Source organism: Arachis ipaensis, chromosome B6, assembly GCF_059453495.1.
Source record: "Arachis ipaensis isolate K30076 ecotype BB chromosome B6, ASM5945349v1, whole genome shotgun sequence".
In the NCBI taxonomy this organism is placed as follows: Eukaryota; Viridiplantae; Streptophyta; class Magnoliopsida; order Fabales; family Fabaceae; genus Arachis; species Arachis ipaensis.
The window spans coordinates 6053390-6073373 of NC_142441.1; the positions used below are offsets into that span (position 1 = coordinate 6053390).

The following is a 19984-nucleotide window of genomic DNA, read 5'->3' on the forward strand; positions in this document are numbered from 1 at the left end:
AGGCACATGATGTTATTATATTCTTACTCATTTTATTATTTTCCATTTTTTCATATATATATATGCATATATTTATGACAGGTCCACCATATCTAATAGTCACGTCAATAAAAGTTCTTAAGCACGTCGTAGAAATTAATTTTCAGTTTTTCATCATGATGTTGACAAGTTGATATATTTCGTATGTATTACAAGTCAATTAATATAATAATTAACGCCCATATTATTATAGTTCTTTTTAATAACAAAATATGCTTATATATATAATGCTTTATCTTATTTTTGGGTCAAACAGTACGTATTAGAGATGAAAAAAGAAAAAGTCTAATAATTGTTCCTTGTTCAAATCTAATTATCTTGTTCTTCTATGAATTACGCTTCTGTCTAAATACTTCATAAATAGTTACATATATTTCGATTAATTAAAACAATGAATTATATTGAAGTTATATTATTAGTTGATATATATATATATATATATATATATATATATATATATATATATATATAGTTTAATTATTTTATTAGTTTTTATAATTTTATTAAATTTATAATTAAATTTTTATATATTTTTAATTGAATCTCTACATTACTTTTAATTTTATAATTATGTCCTTTTTAATATAAAAAATATTAGAGTTAACTGAATATTTATTCGTAAATTGAAGGTATATATAGTTAAGAATCTACTTAAATATTTGACTACATATTTTTTTAAAAAAATATTTCGTTAATTTTAATATTTTTAATATGAAAATGACTTAATATAAAATTAAAAGTAATGCATGAACTTAATTAAAAAAATATATATATATATATAAAAATTTAATTATAAATTTAATAAAATTATAAAGATCAATCGAATATATAACTTCTCATGCTTGTGTTATTTTCAACTTTTGTAGCCTGATGATTTTCTTAGGGTGTCAAAATTAAAGGACAACTTTTGCAATCAAAGCTAACCATAACAATAAATCTTATGTAACGATTAACGAATGATGGCCACTTGAGAAATAAAGTAATGTTTAGTGTATGTTGAGGGGATTGGAAAGATATAATTCAATTAATGGAGGGGTCCATGATAGAAAATAAAAAGCCCCAAGACATGGAGGAAAGTGGGGATAGGGACCAGGAATATATGCAATATATATGTTGTTATTTTTCAGTAACTTTCTTTTCAAATTAAATTTAACTCTTTCATCCACAAGAAGATGGTAAAAAAAAATGTTCAAATTAAATTACCACTTGAATTTGTATATAAGAACACATACATAGCATTATATCCTTCCTATAACCATTACAAATATGTAATTACTAGCAAACCACGTAACAAATTCAAAATTACGAGAACTAATCTACCTTTTTATAATCTAAAAGTTTAAAATTTGATCATTGTTTAAAAAAAAAAAAAGAATTCAGTATAGATTAATAAAAAATAATCAACAAGTCATCATATTATATTATATTAAGGTTCGATTAATTTGGTACATTGCTTAATTAAGAGTTATCCTCCTGTTTTACTCAAATTTTTGTTCCATTATTAACAACAAATAAATCAACAATTTTTGAATTTTGTTTCACAATCTTAATTCAAGGAGCGAAAATGACTTCTTTTGTGGGTGTCTCAAAGTCTCAATTGTAGTTTCGAAAGTAAAATTAAAGATAAAAAGAAAAACATACAAGGTGTCGGAGGCAAAGTAAAATGCAGAAATTAAAACAAACAGGAAATTAAAAAGAAGATAAAAGAAGAAACATGAACGTAAAAGAGAAAAAGACGTAAAAGTAAAGAAATTTTATTAATAAAAACTGAAAGAAAGCAAAGTACAAGTGTTTGAGTTCAGATGAATTACTTAAGATTCCCAATTTTACTCTGTGATGCCAAGGGGCTGAGAGCGTTTTGGGTCTCTAAGTGTTTTCCAAGAAGAACTGAACTGATTACAACGTGTTCCTAAAGCTCTATTTATAGGCTAGCCTAATCTCAATGGGCAGTTACTCTTTATACACCACTTGCAGGAAATTTGAATTTCTTGTAGCTGTTCCCGCACTTCTTACTTGCTGTTAATTTCAAAATTTAAATAAATAACCAACTATCACATGATCTAACTTAATTTAATATAAATATAAATATTATATATAGGAACATTATCAAATAACTAATTATTTCTTTTTATAATTTTCTTATAAAATTTATATTTTGTCTAACAAGATGCCTCCAAGATTTCTCACTTGAAGATATGCAATGATTGAAAGTGAGAAAACTTTGTTGTTTGTTGACATTTTTTTTTTAATTTTTGATATTGAGAGTCAATTGACATTTTAGACACATTCGCTTGACAGATTAAATGCCTACTAGTAAGATTTAACAGAATTTCTAAGTCTATAAAATTTTTTACATTAATAGTTGAACTGTCAATGGGGTCTATTCTTTTGTATGAAATTTTTAAGTGTGTCAAATGATATCTGTTCTAATTTCGGCACATTAAATGTGTATCAATTGACCTTTGTTTTGACCTTTAATATTTCAATTAAGAGTTTTTTTTGACACACACTTTCATTGTTTTAATTGACACAATTTTCCTAACTTCAGAAGTAACGAAATCTTAACTTCGTGAAGTCGTTTCTTTCATATGTTAAACTCCAGGTGTCAATTAAATTTGATAAAATTTCTAATCCTATAAAATCTCCACACTAACATTCTAATAGTTTTGACTCCAAGCGCTAAGAGACTCAACAGAATTTCTAAGTCAATTAGGTTTTTGTATTTATGAAGTACATACCCAAATGTCAATGAGAGATTATTTTTGTCCAAGATCTTAAACTTGATGCATTTTTTTTAAATAAAATCATTCATATCTATTTTACACATCTCAATACTTTCATGATTAAATGCCTTGGTGTCAACTGTCAGTGGCTTGACTCCAAGATTATACATCCTGAACTCCACATGCATCTCATCATAGTAACATGTACTATTATTAGCAGGAACTTCTTCCACTCCTCCATCTTCGTTCCAGAAAATCAACTTTTGATGTAGAGTGGATGGAATAGCACCCATTCCATGAATTCAATCACGTCCCAAAAGCAAGTTAAAACCAGCCTTTGAAGGAACCACAACAAATAGAGTTGGCCTATTGACAGAACCAACCTCAATTGACAGCAGAACCACACCTCTAACAGAAAAAGTCCTTCCATTAAAATCTGTTATCCCAATGCTACTTTTAATCAGATCTTTTTCAGTTTTTCCAAGCCTTCCCATAATTCTTTCAGGCATGAGATTAACAGCAGCTCCCCTGTCAACCAAAATCTTATTGACTATCCTTCCATCAACACGAGCCTTGATATGCAGTGGACGCAAGTGTTCCTTATCATTTTCAGTAGACCTCTCAAATAATCCTCCACCACACATATTGTCATCTAGCAATAAGCATTCGCTTTCAGGGAAGACATCATAACAATAATCTTCTAATGACTCTACTTCCTGGACTTGACTATACTCCTCAGGCAGTATTGACACCACAGCTATAGGTTGCTTAACACCAAATATTGCTTCTAAGCTATCATCAAAATTATCAGTAATTAAATCTTCATCCTTTTCTCCCTTGTTTTCAACCATTACCATCTTCCCAGCAAGATTGTTCTTGACATTTTTATTGCACTTAGGGTGATTAGAAGAATTGCCTGTTTCTACAGACTTGACCATGGTTGGCAAAGGAGGAAAATCTACTCCGTGTCCCTTGTATGGATCCAAAGGAACATACTCAAGTATATTCTCTTTCTTCTCAAAAGTTGTAAAAGGAGAATATTTTGGAATATTTTGACAATTTGACCAAGGAGAATAATTAAGAACCTACTGCATGTTAGGATTATAACAAGAATAAATTGGCTTTGAGGGAACAGGCGCATTTTTGGGAATATATATACTACCTCCGTCTTGTGCATGATTCATGTTCTATAACTGAGACTCATAGTACCTGGGCTTAAAAGGTCTAGACTTCACCCATTTATTTTTTCCTCTTGCAAAAGCAGTAGGTTGATTCTGCACATTTCTCACATTCTGGACCCATTTATTGTTTGAAATTTTGGTGGGAGGAACTCTTGTCTTTTGAGAAAATCCATCAGGTCTTCCATCAATCATGACCACAGTCTTCATCTTCTGGTTGACGGGTTGTACTCCAGTGTTGTTGACGCACTTGTTCAAAGGAGTTTGACCGCCCAACTTTAGTTTTCCCTCGGCTATCTTCCGCTTTAGCTCGTTAGTTTCATTTTCTTTTTCAGCAATCTTCTTTCTCAACTCAGCCTTTTCTTTCTCTTCAACTTTGTACTTTTCAAACTCTTTTGCAGCTTCCTTGTCAAAAACAGCGTTGCACCTTGGGCACATGGCGATGGTGCTGTCAGATTCTTTAATTCTCAACAAAAAATCTAACAGATCCTCACCAGGACGAGGATAAATTGGCTTCTTGTCTTACTCAAAGATCCTCAGGTCTTTATTTTCATCTTTAGCACTAACCATTGTGGCATCAATTTCTACCATGTTGACTGACAAGTTGAATGGTTCAACATAATTTGAGTCAGCAGCAAATGGTTCAGTGTCCACCTTAATAGTAGTTTTATCCTCAAACTTCAATCTTCCCTCCTCAATTGCTTTTTGTATCATGTCCCTGAAACGGACGCAATTATTAGTGGTATGCGAAAATACCTGATGAAACTTACAAAATTTCTTATTCTTTATTTCATCAGCTGTAGGCATCTTTTTTCCTTCAGGTAAAATAAGCTGCTTATCTTTTAATAAAACCTCAAATATTTGATCTGCCTTAGAAATATCAAAAGAATAAGTCTTATTTTCAACTTTAGAATAAGAAGAAACTTTTTCTTTTCCTTTAACAGGCTTCAAAGATTTGCATACATAAGGAGGACCCCCACGTAATTCGACAATATAAATCTCTTTCTCATCTGAATCACTACTATCAGAAAAACAATCAACATATGCAACCTTTTTTGAACCATTTTTAAAATTTTCTTTTTCTTTCTTAATTTGTTCTATCTGTCTTACTCTTTCAGCTAACTGGGAAAGATCTAAAGTATGTTGATTGACAAGTTTCTTCCTAACTCCAAATTCTAACCCATTAGTAGCCATTTTGACAACTTCAGCTTCTGGAATCGGAGTAAAACATTTATTCCTCATGTTTCTAAACCGTGCCAAATAGGTGTCAATGGATTTTCCCTCTGCACGTTTGACAGAGAATAAATCTGTAAGACTAACTTTTAATTCACCTCGAAAAAATTGATCATGAAAATTTCTTTCTAGCTGTGCCCAAGAATGAATAGAATTTGGTCTCAAGTTGGAGAACCATGTAAATGCATTTTTTGTTAAAGAAGAAGGAAAATATCTCATCTTGAGATATTCATTAGAAGCTGCTTCCCCAATTTCAACAGTATATCGAGCAATATGCTCTACTGTAGACTCATTTTCTTCTCCAGAAAATTTTGTAAGAGATTTTGGAATTTTCCAACCTCTTGGAAGCTCTGCTTGTTGGACACATTCAGGAAAAGCAGACAAAAAATATGGTCTATTTAAACAACCCCCATTAAATCCCAAACGGTTTAAAACTTGTTCGACATTTCTTGCTAAATTATAATGCCCCCTAAGTTGTTTTGCCTAAGTCTTTCTAACATATCATCAGCATTTTGACCATGTCTAGGCATATGAACATCATAATTAGGAATTGCTCCACCGTTCTGATTAACATTATCAAATCTTAAACTTTGGTTGTCATTTTCTTCTAAATTTACCACAGTAGCAATCCTATTAACTTGCCTATTTAATTGTTCAATTCTAGTGTTTGTGTTTTCTAAAAGAGGATTTAAAACTGTCACCATTTGATGAGTTAACATGTTTACTAGATCATGGTGACTTTCATCCATCTGTTGCCTAATATTTGCTGAAGATCCCACAGTTTGACTAGGTTGATTAACAGGCATTGCTCTTGACATGTCAGGAAATACAGGTCTAGAATTTTCTACCCTAGTGACAGTGGATGTAGTAGAATTAGATGCACTGTTATTTCCTGTATTAATAGAATGTGAAAAATTTTGTTGTGATACGTGTGAACCTGACGCCCCAGAAACAGGTACATTTGACATGCCATATGGATTTTGATAAATAAGATTTTGAAAAGTTGAGTAGAAAGGCACAGGCAATCCTTGTGTCACCATGGAGGGGACATACCCCGGTGGCAAGCCATATGGCGGCCACCCCACGGTATTTATGTGAGTTGCATTTAATCCTGTATGGGCATGGCCAACGCCATCATGCCTCACTGACATCAAGGTAGGCTCTGCGTTTGAAACCACAGGAGAATTTCCGGATTCATTTCCTCTAATCTCATCATTAGAAGTAGAAGAAGATGCTGCAGAAGTATTTGACATGTCAACTGACGTTGATTTCCTTGGCTCTGGACGCACGAACTTACCACTGCGTAACCACATGCAAATTCAAAAATCTTGATTTTTCTTTTGACAAACTACAATCTATTGACAATGTCCTACCGGGCGTGCCAATTTGTTTTACTCAAATTTTTGTTCCATTGTTAACAACAAATAAATCAACAATTTTCGAGTTTTGTTTCACAATCTTAATTCAAGGAGCGGAAACGACTCCTTTTGTGGGTGTCTCAAAGTCTCAATTGTAGTTTCGAAAGTAAAATTAAAGATAAAAAGGAAAACATACAAGGTGCCGGAGGCAAAGTAAAATGTAGAAATTAAAACAAACAGGAAATTAAAAAGAAGATGAAAGAAGAAACATGAACGTAAAAGAGAAAAAGACGTAAAAGTAAAGAAATTTTATTAATAAAAACTGAAAGAAAGCAAAGTACAAGTGTTTGAGTTCAGAGGAATTACTTAAGATTCCCAATTTTACTCTGTGATGCCAAGGGGTTGAGAGTGTTTTGGGTCTCTAAGTGTTTTCCAAGAAGAACTGAACTGATTACAACGTGTTCCTAAAGCTCTATTTATAGGCTAGCCTAATCTCAATGGGCAGTTACTCTTTGTACACCACTTGCAAGAAATTTAAATTTCTTGTAGCTGTTCCCGCACTTCTTACTTGCTGTTAATTTCAAAATTTAAATAAATAACCAACTATCACATGATCTAACTTAATTTAAAATAAATATAAATATTATATATAGAAACATTACCAAATAACTAATTATTTTTTTTAATAATTTTCTTATAAAATTTATATTTTGTCTAACACCTCCATACAAAAATAATTAGAAACTTACTGATAATGCAATTTGAAACAAATATCTATATTTCTTCTTTAATTTTCTTTATACCTTGAAAGAAAATTAGAATTCATAGTTATAAAGAAAACCCAACTTAGCTTGCGGATTTGTAATAGCAAATTATGAATAAATTGAATATATAAAATTAGTTTTTAGCTAGGTTGGGTTGATTAGCTGACTTAATAACAACAACAACAATAACAACAAAGCTTTATCCGACTAGGTGGAGTCGAGCTACATAAATCAAATAACACCATTGAGTTCTGTCACGTATCATGTCTACAGAGAGACTGTTTACATGTAGATTTTGTTTGACCACCTCATGGATGGTCTTCTTAGGTCTTCCTCTGCCTTTCACTTCTTTTTCATCTTCCATCTCATCTACCCTCTTGAATGGATGTTCTGTCGGTCTTTTTCTCACATGTCCAAACCACTTGAGACACAATTCTATCATTTATTTTACAATGGGTGCTACTCCAACTCTTTTCCTTATATCTTCGTTCCTTATTTTATTCAATTACATACGATCACTCACCCATCTCAATATCTTTATCTCTGCTACACTCAACTTATGTTCGTACTCCCTTTTGACTGCCCAACACTCCATACCATAAAGCTTAGCCGGTCTTATAGTAGCGCAATAGAATTTACCTTCAAATTTTAAAGGCACTTTTATTTACATATAAAACCAGATGCACTCCACTATTTTGACCAACTTACTTAAATACTATGATTAGCTTACTTAATAACAAAAAAGAAAATTTCAAAACTTATGCAACTCAATACAAACAATTTTTTTCTCTCAATGTCTACAATATATATCTCAAAGCTTTATTTCCATTTGATAGATTGATAAATAATAATAATAAACTATTAAATTATGTAAAAAATAGATACTGTCCACGTGAACTTTGTAATTTTGAAAAAAAACTTTCATTTAGTTATTATGACAATAGTTAAAAGGGTAGTACACGAAACATTGAGTTCTTAGGGCGGCGTTTATTTACAAAAATGAAATACTGAGACAGAACCAGAGACACAAAATTATATTTAACGGATCAAACATGAATAAAAATATTGTATCTAGAGACACTGAATTAGTGTATTTGGTATTCATCCTAACAGAAAAGACATAAAAACATTAACAAATGACACAACTTATATTTTATTTTTTCTTTCATTATTCTTGTTAATTTTTTATATTTATATTTTTTTTACTATTATATTTTTCTTCTCAAATTTTTTGGGCGAAAAAAATGAGAATAAATTAAATTTTCATAATTTATTCTAGTTTATCACCAAATAGAATATAAAACACAAAATTTTGTGTCCTGTTCTCAGAAATAAACACAACCGCCTAGGTTATTTATACTTTTTTTTTTTGCTAATTAGGGGAAGTTCGCCGTACTCCCCGGCGAACTCTATGACGGAGTTCGCCGCACTCTCCGACGAACACTATAATATATATAGAGTTCGCCGCACACCCCGGCGATCTCTAGGCAAAGTTCCCACGATAAATGCCAGTTAGAGAATGAAGTTGAGCACCTGACTTTGTTCTCCACAATCATTTTGGCTGTTGTTGATTTTTTTTTTTATAATGGCAAGAAATTCACTGTTATTCATTCATTATGATGGATAAATGGTGTATGATGAAGAAGGTTCTATCGCTTTTAGATCGAACCAACCGATATTTACCCATCTGACAGCGAAAATCAACAGTTTAGAGTTGTTAAAGAATCTGATATTATTTTTCGTGGGGATGCAAGAGACAAAGAAGGTGAAGAAAATCTACTATAGATATCCAATCGAAATAGGTGGTAGTTTAATTTATAAAAGGTATGTCAGAGCTGTGTTGTATTTGTTGATGATATATTTACTTGAACATACTTGTGAGAAAAACCTTATTGTCTTTTGAATCAGGTATCATCTGCGTGACGACGAGGACGTACGTCTTATACAGTCTTGGCACAATCGCTGGACAAATGTTCATTTGTTGGAGTTATCTGTGTTCCTCGTCGATTTGGGTGGCCGAAGATCGTTCGCGGATACTGTCGATGATAGTTTGTTAAGTGGGCCTGTTAGACGAAATATCAGACGGATGATGGTGGATCTGAATATGGCTCCTGAAGGTAGTCAAGAAGGGTCTAATGTTGAAGTCGGCAATGCTGAGTTGGATGACGGCGTTGAAAGTCACGAGGGTTCCGCTGTTAGGGATCCGATGATGGATCAGTATGAAGTTAACCCCGACGATGAAGATGATACTGAAGAAGAATCAGCCGAAATTCCTGATGATGGTGACGAGGAAGAAGAGATGAACTATTACGGTGACACGCAAATTGCTCTGACACAATCTGCTATTTTGTAACCGTATGACCGCCTGGATCACTTCTCTAGGTTGAACCTCGATGCAATGATGTCTGATTGGTCCTTTACAAAGGGAGGCGCTGAAGAGGATCCAAGGAATGAGTTCGAGGTTGGACAACATTTTCGAAACAAGGAAGAAGTCATGTTGGCTGTTAAGACATACAACATCAAGAGGGTTGTGGAGTACAATAGTATTATGTAGTGACCAGTGGAGGTATAGTGCACAGTGTATCCAATTCGGACCCGGTTGTAATTGGAGCATACACATATCATATCGTCGTAAAGTAGAAAAGTGGGAGGTGAGGAGATACATTGGTCCTCACAAATGCATGCAAACTTCAATGGGGCAAGATTATCGTCGGTTGGATTCGAAGATGATTTCTCAACACATTTTCACGATGGTAAAAGCGGATCCAACAATAAGCATCAGGGTTCTACAAGGACATGTAGAGAATCACTTCGGTTACAAGGCGTCATACAGAAAGGTTTGGCTCGCAAAACAAAGAGTCATTGCTAGCATATATGGGGATTGGGAGGAGTCATACAACGAGCTTCTTCGTTGGTTGTTCACTATGCAAATGTACTTGCCTGGTAAGAATTACTTCATTGTGGTTATATGTTATTAAGACAAGAACAGTATATGATATGTTTATTGAGAATTTGTTTGTAGGTACTTGGGTGCAACTTGTCACTCAATTTTGACTTGGTTCTGCCGACTCCGTCATGTTTCATCGGGTGTTTTGGATGTTTCCACCATGTACCGAGGCTTTCAAGCATTACAAGTCACTAATTTCCATTGATGGCACACACTTATATGGTAAATATGGTGGGACGCTGCTCATGGCCATAGCTCAGGATGGCAACGCAAATATTTTGCCTATTGCATTTGCCGTTGTCGAGGGTGAGACAAAGGAGGCATGGTCGTTCTTTCTGTCGTATCTGCGTCAGCATGTGACTCCACAACCCGGTGTCTTAGTAATTTCAGACAGGCACAAATCAATTGATGGTGCATTGAATGCCGATGATAGTTTATGGAAACCACCTCATGCTTTCCAGGCATTTTGTACGAGACACATTGCTGCCAACTTCATGAATCACTTCAAGAACAAGGACTTGAAGAAGGTTCTGATTAATGCAGCGTATTCGAAGTCGCAGCGGGAGTTCGTTCATTATTTCGGGCATCTGAGGGGCAAAAATGAGGCAATCACGAGGTGCCTTGAAGAGATGCCAAGCTCACAGTGGGCACAGTATGCGGATGAGGGTCGTAGATTCGGGCACATGACGGCAAATATCTCCGAGTGCATAAACGCTGTCATGAAAGGTTCTCACAATTTGCCAGTCACGGCTCTTATCAAGTCAAGTTATTTCCGGTTAGGAAAAATTTTTGCCAGGAAGGGTTCCGAGGCCCTTGCCCAACTCCAAGTCGGTGCCGAGTTCTCACAGACGCTGATGAAGGCCATAGAGTTCAACTCGAAGCACATCAACACAATGAATATTTATCAGTTTGATCGTTTGCGAACTAGCTTCACGGTTGAAGAGTTAGCGGCAGTGCCTGGGTCCAGACAACAGAACTACCAGGTTCTACTCGACGAATGCAAGTGTGACTGTGGGTATTTTCAGGCGCTTCATCTTCCGTGTCGTCACGTCCTCGCAGCATGCTCCCATGCAAGAATTGATTAGATGGGGTTTATGCATCCTGTGTATCGCATGGAGTCGGTATTCAACGTTTACAGGTCAGAGTTTCGTCCGATTGGACATGAGGATGATTGGCCATCCTATGACAGACCCCGCATTTGGCCCAACCCTAAGATGATGAGAGTGAAGAAAGGTCAACCAGTCAGCTCAAGAATCCAGAACAACATGGATGACGTCGAGCATACCGGGAAAAAAGGTGCAGATTGTGTCGTCAGACTGGTCACACGTGGAAGACGTGTACCGCTATCGACGGTGGAGGTGTGTCGCCGAGCCGACGTTAGTTAGCTATATGGGTTTATTATAACTGTTATGATTGTAATTTGACTTTCGTGTAATTTAATCTGCGAGAAAAGTTGTTGAAATTAAATTTATTTGGTTGTTAAATTCTAATGCAATGATGTGACCCTGGGGGTCTGAAGGACAGGTATCCTCCGGGCAAGCGTCCCGTTAGAGTCCCAACTGTCTGGGTCCCAGCCTCTGGGCCATGGCCTGGGGGATAACCGGGTCTCTGTCCCGGTGAATCTCCTCACCCCCTTGCCTCTCTCGGCCTCTATCATGTCTGCCTCTACCTCTGGCTCTCCCCTATCCCCGTCCCCGACCTCTCCCTCTCCCGGCGGCTGATTGCAACTCTAGGAGATGACCATCCTCAGGCTGATGTAACTCTGGAGCAGGTGGATGCTATATAGGCAGGTCCTCTGGCACCACCCCCGCCGGCACTAGGTGCTGGTCACCCTGACCAAATAACTCAGTGTGTGCCCACTGTAGGTATCAAGTCATATACGGTAGTGAAGAACGCAGGTCTATATGATGATGGATGTGTAGACGATGGTTGACCCGTTGATCCCATAACTCATGCCATCCCCCAAGCAAGTGTGGTAACCACTCGCCCCATCCAAATCTACCATCCATCTTGTGCATGCTGTAGATGTCCAATGGCCTGGTCAGGATGTGCTGTAGGCCACCGAACTACCGCACCACCTGGTCCACCTGATGCCACTCAACAATGGCAAAGCAAAGCAGCGGCCAGACAACCGCCGCCGTGTGGTCAGACTCAGCAAACGCGTGTAGAACTATACCCTGCAGCTGTGGGTCGGCATATGGCGTCTAATCAACCTGTTTCCAATATGCAAGTTGGTGTTATTATTCAATCTTCATATGCAAAACACATAAAATAGAGTAAACTGGCTACACTTAAACATTTATGACTTACGTAGAGCATCCCAATCCCATTCAGGATACACCTGTAATGCCTAAGGCGCCTCTCGTCTCTAGCGTTGTCAGGCCGGTACTGAACCCACCTACAACCTCGCGGTAAAAGTTACATCACAAATCAGTTATATTAAACACTTAATATAATAAATTAACAAAGTATTATTGCAGAAAATAAACAAAAATACCTCTCAACCAGTGGAAACCGACGAGTATCAAATCCATCAGGGCGTAGCAGGGGAATACGGTGGTAGGCCCAAGACAATAGCAGGCTTACGTAACCACCCAGGTTGTGCGCACCATGATCCGTCGCACAACACATCTAGTGGTACATCCATGCCAATACAGCCGACCCCCACGACAACCTACCACATGCATCGAGGTCCTCCAACAGGGGGAGCCACCTGATGTGCACCCGAGAGTCAGATGCATCTGGGAATAGAATACTTTCTATTAGGTGCATGGTGTTCCCTCTCGTGTACCTCAGGAGGCGCTCCTCAGTGGCGTCCTGCTCCAGCTCTCCGCAAACAGTGTTAAAGAACCATGTGAGCTTAACAGTCCACTTCGTCTATGACTGTCTGTCATCTGCGCCGGGCACAACACCTAGTAACTACTGACAAAAGTCCTCGATGGTCTGTCCCTGATGGTGCTGCTTCCAACTACCCATGCACCCACTCACAGGATCACCATCGATCCTAAGTCCCAGTTGATACGCCATGTCCTGCAGCGTGATGGTCAACTCCCCGCATGCTAGATGAAAGGTATGGGATTCAGGCCTCCACCTCTCTATCAACGCCGAGGCAAGTGGCCAGTCATAATCGAACTCAACCATATAGGCCACATACTCAAACCCGGCTCGTCTGAGATATGACCTAATCGCCTCCAGTGGCCTCGTCATCAAATTTCGCCAGGTGCGCAAGATCCGAGGTGCCTACCAAACAGAAAGATAAAATAAAAAACATGTCAACTCTAAATGGCACAAGTTCACTGTTTATTAATTAAAGAGAGATAAACGACAATGATATTATCGTACCACTCGATCAAGTCTGACAGCAATGTGCTCAGCCTGATCTAATCTGTAGCGGATATCCTCGTATCCCAATAACTGCTGCTCCATCTAACCACGCTCAATTTACAAAAAATAACATATACTTGTCCGCACTTGTTTCGCATTAACAGGATTTGTAAACAAACGTATTTCAAAATACTAGTATTCTACCTTACTTTCACTAAAACCGTAGGCATCCCTAAACAATAAGTCACTTAACCCTATATTCTAACTTAATTTTATTAAGATTTGACTAACAAATTAAACCAATTTTTTTGATTAAACTAACTAGGAAAAGACTAACAGTTTATACTAATTCACATGTTAAATACAATCAACAACTATTGAATAACATGAAATGAGTAAACAGTAACTCTAATTATAATTAGCATATAACAACTAACTAAGAAATATTAGGTAACTTTAACTAATTTATGAAAAATTACTCCAACTAACATATTAATTACTAACCTCAAACTGCTAATGTCGTGAATAACGAACTTTTAGAACGCCGGAATACATAAAGGAGTAATAGAATAAAATTTGGAAGAAGGTTTGAAAATAAAAAGACAAAGGATAACTATAATTTACATAGAGTTCACCGGAAGTACGGCAAACTTGCCTTAATTTCCAAAAAAAAATGTATATTTCGATAAATAAAGCTCAAAAGTGGGTTTGGTGAAAATAATCATTTTTCATAATTTATTATGAAAAAAAAATCCTAATACAAACCATTTTTTTCAATCAATCTTTACAATATATATCTCAAAGCTTTATTTCTATTTGATACATTGATAAATAATAATAATAGACTATTAAATTATGTAAAAAATAGATATTGTCCACGTAAACTTTGTAATTTTGAAAAAATTTCTTCATTTCGTTATTATGACAATAGTTAAAAGGGTAGTACACGAAACATTGAGTTCTTAGACTGCCTTTATTTACAAAAATGGAATACTGAGATAGGAACATAGAGACATAAAATTATGTTTGACAGATGAAACATGAATAAAGATATTGTATCCAGAGACATTGAATTAGTATATTTTATGTTCATCCTGACAGAAAAGACATAAAAACACTAACAAATGACACAATTTATATTTTATTTTTCTTTAATTATTCTTGTTAATTTTTTATATTTATATTTTTTTACTATTATATTTTTCTTCTCAAATTTTTTGGACGAAAAAAATAAGAATAAATTAAATTTTCATAATTTATTTTAGTTTATCACCAAATAGAATACAAGAACACAAATTTTTGTGTCTTTGTCCATTGTATCTTGTTCTCAGTGTCTTGTCTTGTCCTATTCTCAGAAATAAACACAGCCGCCTAGGTTATTGGTCTAAGCAATAAGTAGTTTGAAGTTGAAACTTGAAACACGCATGCATGCACGCGCACGTGCACACATACACATACATATATATATATCAATTTAATTTTGATACATTGATAGTATAAAGTATTTTACACAATTGTCACTATAAGAAAATTGAACATTTGTAACAAAAAATTTGTATCAAATTTAAAATTGTAACAAAAAAATAGTATTTTGTAATAACAATTTTTTATTGTTACAAAAGAATAATATTTTGTAACAACATTACAAGTTGTTACAAAACATGATAATATTTTATAACAATATGTTTTGTTTTGTTACAAATTATGTTAGTTTTTGTAACGATATAGTGTTTTGTTACAAAATATTGTGTAACAAAAAAAAAAAAATAAGTTGCAAAAATTCAAAATATTTTGTAACAATTTTTTTTTGTTTCAAAAACTCCAATTATTTTGTAATAAAATAACTTTTTGTTTCAAAAACTCTAATTGTTTTGTAACAAAAAATTAATTTATTACAAATTCAATATTGTTTGTAACAAGTTAATTATTTGTCACAATATAAGTATGTTTTATAACAAATTCTTTTTTCAAAATGTTAAACACTTTAAGAATAAAAAAAATTGTGTATATATTTTTTTAAAATAATTTTATTTTGTTTCAAAAATTAAAATTTTTTATATAATTTTTGTTAATAATCAAATTTTTAAAATTCACTAAAAATTAATTTATTTCACTGAAAGAAATTTTATTAAATTATAAATATAAATAAAAGTAAGTAAAAATAAAAGAAAAAAAAACAAAATACTAAAAGCTGTAAAAAGGGATATACTACAGTAAAAAATCCTAAGTCTCTCCACCCCCTCACTTACGAACACTCTGCGTCGTTTACCACTTCAGAAAGCGCAATGGAGATCTTGTCGGAAGAAGAAGGACCAGCGTAACCCCCGAAAAACGTTCTCCTCGTTATCATCTCGTTTGCTATTACCATCTCTTCCACCGTTGTGTCGTGAGCGGCGGCCTGGTGGTCTTCGTCCCGTCGTGTGCGCTGTAAGATCTATAAATTTTAGAAAAAATCTTATTAAGAACTAATTTTGATTTATTTATTAAGTAATTTAATCTCAGAAATTATTTTATTAAAGATAATTAAAGCAAATTTTGATTAATTGAGTTTAAAGTAATTTAAGATTTTATCTGATTTTATAATTATCGAATTATTTTCTATATTTAAATAATAAAGTCTAGCAAATATAAAATACTAAAAATTTTATATGATCTAATTTAAATAATTGAGATTTTAGAATTTAATACTTTAATTTTTATAAACAGAAAATAAATTATATTATTTCTAATTTTAAATTAAAATACTTGATTAAAAGCTGATTAATAAATTAATAATTGAGTAGTATTTTTAAAGTAATTTTAAGAGATTAAATTAGATTTCAAATTTATACAATATACTTTAATTTTGTTAAAAATTTACCAAACCCCAATTTACCCAAAATTCTTAATTTCACTTTTGTCCCAAATTAAACCTTAATTCCCAAATTAAACCCTACAAACCCTAACTCTAACTAACCCATAATTTTCCCCTTTTACCCAGGAACCCTAGCGCAGCCTCTCCCTTTCACTTTTCCTCCTCTTCAGAGAAACTTTATCCCCATTCAGCCATTATCATCAAGTTTGATCATCAGCACCTCATCACCACCGTTCACCCCCCTTGCTCCTCAGCGAGCTCACTGCCTCAGCTACCCGAACCACCCTTCTCTTCTTCTTCTTCCTCTCCTCCTTTCTCTTCTCCTCTGTCCGCTGAACCATGGCTGAACCACCGTCGTCAGGGACCAGAGAGCGTGCGCGAGGAAGGAGAAGCCCTTGTCCTCGCATCTGTCGTCGTCTCCAAGTGTTCCTGCCACCGCCATCGTCTTCGCCACGAAGCCAGCGCCGCCATGGTCCTCGCCAAGAAGCTAGCGCCGCCATCGTCACCATCACGGACTGCTGTTGCGCGTGCCGTCATTGTCGCCTCTGAGTCCGTCACCGTCGCTTGTGGGAGCCCGAGGAGAGACACGATTGAGAAGCCGCATCTTGTGTTCGCCGTCGAAGAAATCACTGCCACCGAACCCCAGCCGCACCGTCGCCATCGAACTAGGCAGAGAGGGAGAAAGTAACGTCGTTGCCATTAATAGAAGGGAGCTCGACCATCCTTGCCGTTGGAGCTTGTCGCCGGAAGAGAGGAGGTGACGGCAGAGGAAGTTGCCGCCGCTGTTCTGCCTCACCAAATGGCACTGGAAAACCGCTGCTGTAGCCGCTGGAGGACTCCCCTGCAGCTGCCAAACCCTATCCCACTCCAGTTTGGGTTCCGACCATGGTTCGTTTATGTCGGGTTTTGTTCTTCTAGGTGTCGGAGCTGCTGCCATTGCTTCGTCTCCATGTTTCTCCTTTGTTAAGTAAGTATATCTTTTTCAAAACCTTCACCGCTAGTGTATGTTTGCTCTGTTATGAATTTGATAAGAATTCTGAGATGTTGGTAACATAGGTTCGACTTTTGGTTTTACGAGTTTCGACTTTGAGGTAGGGGCGTTTTCATTAAACTCATTTTTATTCTTAAGAATTGTTATAAATTGATATTTAAGCAAATAAATATTTTTGGTGATTATGGAATCTTACGAATTGAGCTGAATTGCCTTGAATGAATGTGATTGCTTACTTGACTGTGGCTATTTCTGAATATTGAGTTGGTATTGGGATAGTGAGTTGGCTATTTCTGTTATTATTGAATTCTCTGCAGCTAGCTTTGTTGCATTGTTGCTGAGTAGTGAAAATTCTGAGTTTGAGTTGGCCTGAATCATCGGATTGGGATTGTTAATTGATGAATTTGGTGCTGGATATGCTGATGTTGATTGTTGAATCTACAAGGTTGCACAAATTCTGGTCCTGCCTAAGATCTATGAAATTTAGGAAGTTATGTATGTATGATATTTCTCAATGCTTCAATACTGGTTTTACCACTACTTAGTACTTACAGATTAAGTCATCACATAATATATATAGCCAAATATTTGTCATACAGGTTAGCAAGTGCTACTTAAATTTGAAACATAAGGTATGTGTTGTAATTTTTACCATCCTTAAGGCAATTAGGATCTTCTGCTAAGCTAAATAACTGGAGAAAATATATCATACATGCTCTAAATATAATTGCAAATTGCTTAGGTTGTTCTTGATTGTTGTCATTCATGTTATTAACATACATGAATAAAGAAACAAGAAGCTGCTTTACATCCGTAATAGGTTAAGGTCAAAGAGTGATTTAATGATAGAACTAGTCTATTTAATCATTTGTAACTCAGTATAAAAGAAGCTGAAATAACAAGAGTTGGATGCCTACAAAAACTTAGATGAAGGTCGTTAAATTAGAGGATACATTAACTTGTTTGGTAGATACAATAAACTGAATTTATTTATTGAAATTTTTAGTTGAATTTTGTTACAAATGCTCCACTATTATTCACATACTCATTATGGGGATTGACAAGGCTGGAAAAACAGTATTGCATATTTCGAATGTCATTTTTTTACAAAATTGTTGAACTTTGTTATGTTTTTCTGAGTTGCTGAATACATTAACTTTACAGACTTTGTTGGAGAGGATGAAGTCAGTGTACTCAAACATAGAAAGCCTTCCTCCTGATCGAATCGTTCCAACTGCGGGGTTGAATATCAATCGTATTGAAGCTGCAAATAGGAAACTTGTGTTCTGGGACTTGGGAGGTCAGATATGAGCATATGTTAGAAGGATGAATGATTAATAAAAATTGAATTGAATTTTGCTTGTTCGGTATCTTATTTTGGATTGATTAAAATGAATGATGGAAATTTTATTATTGTTGAATTTTTTTTTGTTGTTGAATATTCATTCGATTAAAAAGAGAAAAAAGGAACTAAAAGCAAAATGTCTTGTTTTCAATGTTGCAGGTCTCGTTTAATTTGAGTTGAACCGTTTGGTTATGTTGGCTGTGTGATTTCCTCACATGTTTGTGCTAACTGAATAATTTGGAACTATAGGCACTAGAGACAGTAAAGCTCAAATTTTCTAGACAATATTTTAGAATTGCATTAATTGACATCATATTGTTATTGTTAGTCGTCTTTTCAGGTGTGTGTCACTTATTAGAAGCTTCTCCATGAGAAAGAAGATGTATGAACATGATGGAGTTTGTAATTTGTAGTTTATATTTTGGAGATTTATAATTCCTTATTTTTCTTGTCCTATGTATCTATCTAGTTCATTAGAGTTCTTCAATGTGTCTTGTTAGTTTGTACTTTAAAGTTTATATGTTGAAGATTTATAAAACAATCTTAGTTAAATGAAAGATATTTGAACTATCTATGTTATTATATATTATATGAATGTTGACTTGCTGAGTAAATTAGTTAATATATTAATTAATTAAAAAATAATATAATTTGACAAATTATGCGTGTAATTTGTATTAAAAAATCATTACAAAATAAATAGTGTTCTGTAACTAAAGAAAAAAATGTTACAAAATTAAGTTATATTTTGTAACAAAATTTTATGATAAGAAAAAATAGATTGTCACCAAAAATACCTTAAAGATCAAAATTTGTTACCACTTTTGTAACGACTTCTGGTTTTTTGTATCAAAAAAATTTGTTACAAAATATCACTTTGAATTGTAACAGTTTCGTTTTTTGTTACAAAAACTTTTTGTAACGGGATATACTGTAACGGCCCTTTTTTTGTTACAAAATTCTTTTGTTTCAAAATTTCGATTGTTTGTAACAATTTTTTTTGTTACAAATATTGTTTTTTTCTTGTAATGTGTGTAATTATATTCGTTCTTTTAAATGACTATTCATATAATTAATGTAAAAAATATTTATTTTTATTAATATAATATTACATAATTATATATATATATATATATATAAAATTATTTTATACTGAGATAAAGTATATCAAAATTAAATAAAGTATATCAAAATTAAATTCTACGTATATATAATTCAAACTAATATG

The 19984-nt window shown here is 34.5% G+C and overlaps 1 protein-coding gene across 1 annotated transcript; it reads left to right on the top strand.

Annotated features, from left to right (window-relative positions):
- Positions 1-10370: 10370 nt before the first annotated feature.
- Positions 10371-11327, top strand: LOC107646305 (uncharacterized). The gene has a single exon (XM_016350497.1). It carries the CDS (start codon positions 10371-10373, stop codon positions 11325-11327), a length of 957 nt encoding a protein of 318 aa, XP_016205983.1.
- Positions 11328-19984: the final 8657 nt, after the last annotated feature.